We start from the raw sequence: 10,579 nt of genomic DNA, 5'->3' as shown, positions 1-10,579 counted from the left end.
GTTTATCACTTTATTCACATTTGGGGGCACAAAGCTTATTTTTCATTCACTTTTATGACTATACTGAATTTTTCTATAACCATTTGTAATTGTGTATATTTTCCTACATTGCGCTGAACGCAATGTAAATTTTTGCTTTTACAACTAGGTAACGAAAGAGGGTGTGTTGACTGAGGGACTTCATTAGTCCCTATTTGCGGTCAATGTGATGCCATTGAAGCAAGTTTATCGCAACAAATCTCCTCCTCCTTCCTCATGAGAGGGAAATTTTACATCTCTCTCGGTAAGTGTTAATGTGAAATGACTTACTTGCAGTATGTTTCTGGCGTTTTTCAGATATTCGTAGCTCTGTCCGGATCCCCGATTCTGTCCCTTGTTGACCGCTTTCCGATAAAATGAGCTCTTTTTTGCCTTTTTTTAAAACTAAAAACCAAGCCGCTTTCATTGCCTTTTCCTCATTTTTTTCTGGCACTTCCATTACATTTGTTTTATCAGAAGAACTGATTGCCCATCTACTTGACATAAAGGTATATCGTAATCTTTTAGAACATGGATTCTTAATAGCTGGTCCAAGCAAATTTGACAGGTACTTGGAGATTTTTAAAATGGTAACTGCAATTTTTTTTTATTTTTATTTTATTTTTTTTTTTTTTTTTGCATTGTTGTTACCTGTTGTACGTTAGCTTTAATGTACAAGCTTGCTTATCTGGTTTTTACTGAAAAAAAGCACGAAAAAGCGTCTAATTCCAGCATTTCCCTATTGTTAGCATTGAATAAAAACGCGTTTCTTCAAGTATCTCGAAAATTCATGTCTGCATATACTGTCGTTTACTTGCTTACGGCACTACAGTTATTCGCGTCTGAAGAGCACATTTATTCTTTAAAATAAATTTAATTCAGTAGACCCCCATTTTACGCGGGGGTTACGTTCCACGGAAATGCCGTGTAAATCGAAACCGTGTAAATTGAGACCTAATAGTAGTGTTAAAATTGGGGTTTGGTTCCGTAGATAACAAAATACTTCATTCTAGTATTGACTAATTATATAATAAGTTTAATGTGTGATTATATCGACTTTTATGCACAACATGCATAATGAAATCATAAATTAATTTCGTGTTCTGTGTATAAAAAGGAGCTGGCTATGATAGTCTTTTGGCAGTCATTAAGAATTTTTCTCTGCAATTCTTTTCAGAGCATTCCGCTATCACTTGCGTTATTTTCATGATAAAGTCTTCATTCACTAAGAAATCAGAAAGATCATTTCTATTGTCTATGAGTGGCTCAAAATTTTCAGTGTGAATGTTTTTGGTTGTGCGTCACCGACGTCGGTATCCTCATTGGTTTTGACCTCCTTTTTCACTCTTAAAAGCCCTTCTTCCAGTGAGTTCTGAAATGTGTGAGTTTAATAACTTTACTTGTGGAAATAGCTCTGGATCCAGTCGCATAAAATTTCTCCAGTGCCCCAAGTTCGATTATTAGCACGCGAAAATGCAGTTGATTACACGTTATCAGCAATCTTTAGGAGTTTGGATTTTGAGGGAGAATTTTATCTGTCTGCATTACCGCATCCATGTAATACCGAAACTCATCCGCGTAAAATAAAATAAAGGTGTCAAACCTTAAACCGCGTATAATCGAAACCGAGTAAATTAAACCATTGTAAAACGAGGGTCTACTGTACTTCAAAAAGCGTAATTGTGCAAAAGCCATTGTTAATAAAGAAATTGCATCTTTCGACATTGAAGAACATATTTACTAAAGTGCTTTCTCATCAGCACCACTCGCATCATGCATTTCTTAAGCAATTCATTTGAGCTGCCGGCTTAGATCTCTTGACATGAAAAGGGATGGATTGAACTTGTACTAGTTCTTTATTTCATTTTGAAATGGAAGTCTTGATTTGTTAAAGGTAAAACGAATGAGATCCATAAAAACAATGTATTCAATTGCAAATCGATTTTTACGAGTAGTAGACGAACAAACAAAATGGTGTTACTGGTGTGAGTGTTTAAAATTTGTAATGTTTAATATGCTTTTCCGTGACAGATTTCACATTTTATTAACTTCTATTTGTCTTTATGAATAAAAAAAATCACATGCTATTAACTTCAATGTGTCTTTAGTTAGCTGATTGAATCACTGCTCATGCATTTTTTGATAAAACGGGAGTCTCCAAGTAACACTGGTTGGTTATTTTTTTTTTTCAGTTTTCGTTATTTTAACATTCATTCAAATTGTACTCAAGCCTTTGACAATAATTTTTTATAAAGTATCTTTAACATCCATATAAGAGTTAGTTTGACACAGTGAAAGGAATGAATGATTCATAAAACATCATAAAACAAAAAATAAATCATAAGCATTAAATCAGCACTTTAAGTTTTTACATACCATTGTGAAATATCTAAACAAAATTCTTCCTCTCAAAATACGTTTGACGCATGCTTCTGTCAGCTAAAACGTACTAGATTAAGAACATTACTGTTTTTTTTTTAAATACGCATCTTTTTTTTCTAGATTTCCATAATTGTTTTAATTTACTTTAATTGTTTATTAAAAGATCCACATTTGGCATACACATTAAAGGAACATTAAATTACTTCAAATACATATCTTCACAAAAGTAGGATGGATAGTTTTTTTACTTTAAATTAAGTTGTTTAGTTCCTTCTTGAAAACAATTAGTAAAAAGCCAACCGAAGCAGAAAAGTTCACGAATGTCAAAGTTTTATCAATATGCAATCGGATCTGATATTCCATAGAACACAATAACTTACATTCTGAGATTAGCACAGAAAAACAACTAACTGTTTGAAATACTTAAAAATAACAATAAAATAATTAATAATTAAATATTTAAATATATGTTGAGATTTACTTTCGCTTTCAAAAAAAATTCTGAATTACGGAAATTCAACTATGTAATTATTGTTCAATAGATAAGTCGACCAGTCACGTAAGTTACCTCTCTGTAAGAATTAAAAAATGTATATAAAAAGTGAAGTGCAAAGAATATATTCCAAGTTTCATTTAATATAGAACACTGGTTTAAATGCTGGAAAAGATTAATACAATTACTCCGAATAATAAATTTGATATTTTCCAAAATCTAAATTTTTGTTTGCTAGTTTTAACCCATGGGAAACGTTCAGATTTTTTTTAAATTGAAAACATTTTTTTTTCCAACAATTTATTATTTTGCGGAATAATTACAATTTTGAAGATCTCTTGCACACATATCTTTTACTTTAGCTTTCTTTCTTTCTTTTTCATTTTGCTTCAAGTCCTCTTTCCCTTGAGTGCCTTCTGGTGCCTTCGAATCTCTAGATTCGATGTACCAACAACGTTGGTTCCTGGAGATTCAGCGTACCTGACTTGCCTCTACGACTTGGCTGGAGAAAAGTTGTACTCTGTAAAGTGGTTTAAAGACGATCACGAGTTCTACCGTTTTTTCCCCTCTCTTTCGCCTCAATTTATGGCCTTCAAAGCCCCTGGACTACAGGTCGACGTAAGTAATTAAAAAAAAATGTTGTGTCTAATTTTACACAATTTCTACTCTTTGTTTGTTCTAATTTGTTTAAAACATCCGAACTACAGAAGATTCCCCCCCCCCTTTTCCCCCCACCCACAAAAAGAAAAATACTCTTGAGAAAAATTTCACGCAAAATAAACTAACGTAGCAGTTAAGACTGGATGTGAAACCATCTTTAATTTGGTGAAAATCTTAAATTTTATTTTAATCAACTTTCTTAAGAGTACTATAGTGCAGGTTATGTGATTAAACAAAATTTTTGAAAATTTATTTTCTTTCAGTGTTTAAAAAATTACAAAATAGTATAACCCATACAAACATAAGTCTTTCGTTATAAAAAGTCTATTTTTATTATATGTACATTTCGTGTCTTAATAAACTCTTAATTGTCATTAAAAATACCATAACTATATGCCGTTGCCTAAAATTGCATTCTAAATTCGTTCAAGTCCGTCAACAAATTGTATTGACAAAGAGCACATTTCCTTTCTTCTTTGAATGCATTTCTTGTGGTATTAAAATAAACTAAGGGTTGAAAATATGCTCCAGCTTGCTGTTAAATCCTCAAAAAAGTTCTTTTAAACTTCATCTCACGTTTTAACATAGAAATGGAACTTACTAAAGTATTTTTGTCATTCATCTCCGACCGAAACTACCAGTGTACCATAAAGGGATTCTTTACATTGATCCTTAAGTCAAGTTCTGAATTTATTGTACTCATAAACAACGAAATTGTTTTTATGCCAGAAGAAATGCTATTTTACTTTCACAAAATTACTCGATTTAGTACTTTGCTTCTTAAGCTAAAAGAAACAAATTGTAAAATGTGTAGCTCGAAAAGTGTAAAGGTCATTTTTAAGGAATTTTTTTTTCCTTTTTCAATGATCCTTATTCAAGTTTCAATGATTTTGTGGTGGCAATAAGGATGGAAGTGACGGAGTGATTTATTTCTTTCGAGTAATATTAAGTAAAAAAGAGACCAAAATAATGTTGTGAAAAATACCTTTCGATCATCCTTATTATTACGCTGGGTACTGATCAGATAACACCTCAGCTCTGTGAAAGATCATAAACTGAAACTGGACGTAAAAGTTTCGGAATTTCTCTGCATTAGAAGTTTTTATACCTGAATAAATTATTCAAAAAATTCGCAGAAGTAAGAGCTTTTCGTCCCCATTGCCTCTTAATATTCTTCGCAAGCTCAGTAACTTCGAACAGAATATCAGTTCTTCAATTTTTCCCATAATTTCAAACAAACAAGTTATGAACAAAAACTTCATATGAGTTTAAAATTTAAAACGACATATAGCAGTTAAATTCATCCGAATAAAAAAAAGTGAGACCGAAGCCCATGGACACGTAGGTTTCAATGCTGACTTGCGATTTTGTTCAGAATTTTTTAAGTGCTTCATATTCCGGAATGGTGCACCATTTTTGGTACGGGGTTCTTATTGTTTGAAAGACAAAAATTTTCTCTTTAAAATGATGTGCATTGTTTAAAAAAATATATGTCCCATTTTTCTTGCTGCTAATTTTATTTTGAAAAAAAAAATAAATAAAATAAAAACGTTTGAATTCGTCTCAAAGTAGCCAATTTCAAAAAGTTTGATTGTTTTAAAACTTTATTGAGTGTTGCCTTTCTTTATAAAGAAGGTTTCTACTTTTTAGTTTAACGTGTTTATGAGGCGTTTGAAAAATGAGAGTTTTCCAGGAAATGTATGCATAAAGGTAGACTTGAAAATTAAAAAACTATGTAGGAACAAGTGATCAGACGACACTTTTAATATCTGGGGCATTCCAAGGTATTTTTGACATTTATGTAGAGTCCGTAACGTGACCTTTTTTGCCATAACTTTTTAATTTACCGTTTGATTTGCAAATTATTTTAATTTGAGCTGGTGTGTTGATAGGAAAAGATCAAAATAAAATAATATGCTAATCAAACAGTAAATTAAAAAGTTATGGCAAAAAAGGTCATGTTACGGACTCTACATAAATGTCAAAAATACCGTGGAATGCCCCATCTACTAATAATAAAGCTGAAAGTCTCTCTGTCCGGATCTCTGTCTGGATCTCTAAAGACGCGCAAAGCGCCTACACCGCTTCGGCCGATATTCAGGAAATTTGGCGCAGAATTAGTTTGTAGCCAGGGGGCACTTTGAAGCAATTTTTCAAAAATTCGATTTTGTTATTTTTCTATTCCAATTTTAAGAAAATTTTACCGAGCGAATTATCACAACGTGGAACATAGGCGAGCAAATGAACATAGCAAACTGGAAGCAAACTGGGGAGAAATTCATCATCCATTATTTGTAAACATACAAGCTAACCAAATGACAATTTTCTACTACGTGTAAAGCCGTGCATGTAACGCGCTAGTTGAGTTATAAAAGCCCATTTGCCACTTTATCGGCTTTTATTTTTGTTAACTTTTTTTATGAATATTTATCGCAATATGGGGAAAAATTGCTTGCGGAGAAAAGTATTGGCAATGTTTCTATCAGCAAGTTTTGAACGAAAAATCTGCATATTGCCTTCTTTTTTTCATAAGAAATGAAACTACTGAATAAAACTGATTGAAAACGAAAAAGTGACTACAAGACAAAATTAATAGTGTCTACCTACCTAGTAATTACGTCCTACATTACAGTAAACAAACCTAACAATTAAGTCTTGGTTGATCTATGGATCTAAAATCTGACCCGAGTTAGCAGGCCAGATTTTAAACGCTTACTGGCCACTTTTGGCTCATGGGCCATAGTATGCAGACCACTGATTTATCATGATTTGTGCTCCTTATAAATTCTTATATCACCTTCCATTTACCACTAGTTATGAAACGCTCTGTAGGTTGCGCTCATATAAGTCCCTTGTCGCCTTGCAGCACAAAACATCAAAGGCACCACCAGGTCATGGTGAAAAACTGCAGAATTAAAATTCCTATCTTGAAAATGGAACGAAATAGGGTAAAAAAAAGAGACAGAGGTCCAAATTTATAGAGCATCATCGATTAAGTACAAAGAGACATCTCGTAGATATTTATGCAACGAATAGAACGTTTAAAATGCGCATTCACCTTTTTTTCCCCATCATTTTTAGTCCAGTTGATCAGAAGGAGAAATGATTACTTTTACTGCAAAACATGACACCACAATGTCAAATTAAAGTATATTGTAATAGATCAATACATTTTCTCTTCACATATAGATTGCTTGTGCCACAGTGTAGAAAATCACGAATAAAACAAATGAAGTTTCAACCGTCTTATTTCCTTGAACGAATGTCCACGAAGTGTCTTTTTTTAACCTATCAATGATTTTCTACAACTTTGTCAATTGCATTTTTTTGTTATCTTGTTTTGTCCTCGCGATGAGAGCGGTAACTCAGCACCTTTCCATCCGTAGTGCCATAGGTAAATTTATTCAGTAATGCATGGCTATTTTGCTGTAAATAGTAGATGCTGCTTTCCTGCATATAGCAGCATCGATTCCAAACTAAAGAAGGTGCAAAAAACTTCATTGGGCAAGTGCACTCTGTATGGTATATAGTACATAGTATTAAAAATAAAGTATTTCCAGTCCAAGTCTATCTTACTCGGACGCATGCCCAATAAATATTTTCACAGATTAAGTGTGTAACATGTATTTCGCTTTATTCAACATTAGCTCTCTCGCTCTGGGCGCAGCACAGTCTACCTCCGAAATGTGACCCTGGACACGGAAGGTCGTTACACTTGCCAAGTCTCAGCAGACGAGCCTTTCTTCGGTTGCGTCCAGGTCCATAAAGACATTACTGTTTACGGTGAGTTCCCTTTTTTCAAGAAATTGGTTGAGATAGATTTAAATGTTGTTAGTCGAATTGATTTGATGGTTTATTCTTTTATTGTTAGTAAATGTGATTGTTCTTTTAAACATTTGGGGCAAACTTTGACTGAAGTGTTATGCGTTGTGCTTAGTGTCTTCAAGCTTTCTTTGAATAAGTTTCTAATGCTAGTATTCCCCCCCCCCCCCCCAAGTGCTAAAGGATAACTCATATTTGCTTTCTCCTTTCCGTGAGTTGTAATCACTGATCATCTATGAGACTTGTGGTACGAGATTCCTGTCCACCTATAGACATTAGTGTTTCAGAAGTCAAGTATTACTTTATATGTCAGAATATTAATATGTTAAATTAGATTTAACATGTACCGCATCAATTCAGAATCTAATTTTCTTTTTGTGATTCCGCTTTTTTGATAAATTTAAACATTTGAAAACCTCGATGAGAAATTTAGAGGACAAATTTAGTTGGAAAATTTTGTTCAAAACTTTCCAAAATACTTTGAAACATAAAAAATTTTATTTATAAAAGTTGATAACTTGTAACGTATTGTAAATTAGAATGACTAAGGCCATAGACTTCTTTACAAAATTCTGCTACTGTAGCTGATTAACAATTAAAACAATGGGACTCCCTTCAGATTCAATTGACAGTACAAACAAATTCACTGCCAAGACTCATTACTTTGATTTATATGTGCTTTTTTTAAACATAATATTCGGTGTGAACTTTATTATTGTTTTCCAGTTCCCCCTCAATCAGGAATTCCGGAAATCGAAGGAAGTTTTACAGAGTATGGGGACAACTTTACTGTCCGGTGCAACTCTGCAAAGTCTAAGCCTGCTGCTAATCTAAGCTGGTACCTCAATGATCTTCAAGTAAGTAAATAATACTCTTGTTTCCTGCTTAAATTAGACGTACTGCCATTTCAATTTATTACGTTTACAAATGTTTTTTTCTCTCCTAAGGTTTAATATATTTTTATCGTGGAAAAAATGCTGAAAGTCAATACGCTCAAAGACGCATGATAAAATAATGTATATAAAAATACTTTATAATATCATTTCCCTCCGTTGCATTGTTCCTATTTTACTCTTATTCTTTGAAAGTCATTAAAGCAGTTCAGATTAGACCAGTATCTACTAAGATAAATAAATACCTTTGTGCTGAACAATAAAGTAAGAAAAACAACGTTAAAAAAAGCACAAATTTGCCAATTACAGCAGACACGTGTTTCGGCGTGGCAAATTCGTGCTTTTTTTAACGTTGTTTTTTTTTACTTTACTGTATCTACTAGTAGATTTTAAATAACTAATCGGAGACCATTAAAAAATGTACATTACTTGTCGGAATTCTCCCTATGTACATAGTGGTCCGAAAAACATTCGGTTTGTTATGTACATGACCTTGAAGTCTTGTCATAAACAGCTGATTTTTACACCATGTTCTCGAGGATGTTTTTTGAGGAGTTTCGAGGATTTGCAGATGTTTTGCGTCTAAATATTTTTGCGAGAACGTAGTACAAAACTTAGCTGCGTTACGATATGGGTGATATTTAACTGCTGTTTACGTCTTCAAAGTGTGTAAGAAACTTTCAACCACAACTAACATAATATTGAAAATAAAAGGAGGGGACGACCAGTTTGCAAACACGCTTAAAGTGTCTGTTGTTTTCTTATCATTTTAGTTCTATTTACGTTTTAAAAACCGTGTTATTACGTTGAAAAGTTGTTTTGTCACTTTAAAGGCAAAATAAGTATTTCACAAAAACTAATTTTTCATTGGAGCATTTTTTCTGACTTAAATACCAATCCATTTAGATGACTTTCACCTTTTTCTCTCAAAATTTTCCAGACTCTTCCTGAAGGTATTTCATCAATTCATGAAGTGACATTGCATCCAGATCGACTGGAGTCTTCTTCCGCGCGGCTCAACATCCCACTGGCCCTTGATTCTTTGCCCGAAGGTGTCATGAGGTTGGCCTGTGAAGCCTCCATTTCCAACGTAGTGACCTCCATTTCCAAAGAACTTCTTGTCTCCAGGGAGCACAATGATCAACCACCCCCTCCCCCGCACCTTCCACATAGAGATCCTCAGGAAGAACATCCGACAATTTCATCATCCGTTGACCGCAATTTGATTTCTTACAGAACACTCTTACTAATGCTGTGGATTTCTTGGTTGCACTCGCGAGCAAAAAGGTGGGCGAACTGAAAATTTTAACGAATTATTGTGTACATATTTAAGAACAACACGAGATAGAGAAGCTCACAACATACCAATTAAAATCAACAAGTAAAATTTTTTATTTGAGAAGTGTGTTAAGCTTGTACTGTAAGCATTGCTGTCATTCTCAAAAATATTTAAGGAAGAAAGCACTTGTACGACCAAGCATGTTAATAGATGAGATAGTTGGCTCAATGTACAAATAAAGGAATTAAAGGATCCAAATAATTTAAATTCCAAACTTCATGAAGCAAATAAATACAATCTTCAAATAATGTTCACATGAGATAAGAGTTGAGCTTTTTTATGTAAGACCAGATTTGAACCTGAGTTGAAGAGGAAAATCGAAAGTGTGCACGATTTGATATTGTTTTTCTCATATACATTACTTTAGAACAAGTTTAGTCACAAACTTGAGCTCATGATAAATTTTGAATTTATGTGATTTACAACTTACTAATCGAAATTCATTTGTGTTTTGTCAGGTGACTTCTGTACAACGTATTACGATATGTTTAACTCTTTTTTACAAAATTTTCTAAATAAGTATGAAAATATCAATGCGTTTTATGTAGAGCAGTTGAATAATAGTTATACTGCCGTGCTGAGCACGATGTGGTATCTGCAGTAGAGCTCAAAATGAGAAATTGATGATTAAAGTTTTACAACTCGTTTCTTTGATTTATGACTTAATTAAATGCTCAACTTGCGGTAGTTGTTTCATAAATAACTTATCTAAAAACCGTAAGAGTATTTTTGTAAAAATCTTAGATTAAAATTAATAAATGTAGTTACGATAAATTTTCTTTTGAAAATCTTTTCATATACTAAGCTATTTTCACCGTAAGTGACAATTACCAGGCATTTTTAGGGGTATCTGCACACATACGACAAAAATAGCTTAGTAAAACATGCTCAATGTATCATTAAATAATACTGAAAACATCTGCTTTCTTTGGACTTAAGCTGTTTCGCTTCATTTTGTTAATACAAATCTAA

General features: G+C 33.1%; 1 protein-coding gene across 1 annotated transcript; it reads left to right on the top strand.

The window, feature by feature from the left end:
- The first annotated feature begins 255 nt into the window (after nt 1-255).
- LOC129234184 (uncharacterized) lies at nt 256-9,568 on the top strand. The gene is made up of 5 exons (XM_054868100.1): nt 256-283; nt 3,288-3,511; nt 7,201-7,336; nt 8,102-8,232; nt 9,209-9,568. The coding sequence occupies exons 1-5, from the start codon at nt 256-258 to the stop codon at nt 9,566-9,568; spliced, it is 879 nt and encodes a 292-aa protein (XP_054724075.1).
- The last annotated feature ends 1,011 nt before the right edge of the window (nt 9,569-10,579 follow it).

The sequence above is a fragment of the Uloborus diversus genome, chromosome 1 (assembly GCF_026930045.1).
Source record: "Uloborus diversus isolate 005 chromosome 1, Udiv.v.3.1, whole genome shotgun sequence".
Lineage (NCBI taxonomy): Eukaryota > Metazoa > Arthropoda > Arachnida > Araneae > Uloboridae > Uloborus > Uloborus diversus.
The sequence above is the reverse complement of the archived record's forward strand: the minus strand, read 5'-3'. Positions and strand labels throughout refer to the sequence as shown.

Coding starts and splice junctions, on each gene's coding strand:
- LOC129234184 (XM_054868100.1), top strand. CDS start 256: ATGAGAGGGAAATTTTACATCTCTCTCG. Junction 3,512..7,200: donor CCCCTGGACTACAGGTCGAC/GTAAGTAATTAA, acceptor ATTCAACATTAG/CTCTCTCGCTCTGGGCGCAG. Junction 7,337..8,101: donor TAAAGACATTACTGTTTACG/GTGAGTTCCCTT, acceptor ATTGTTTTCCAG/TTCCCCCTCAATCAGGAATT.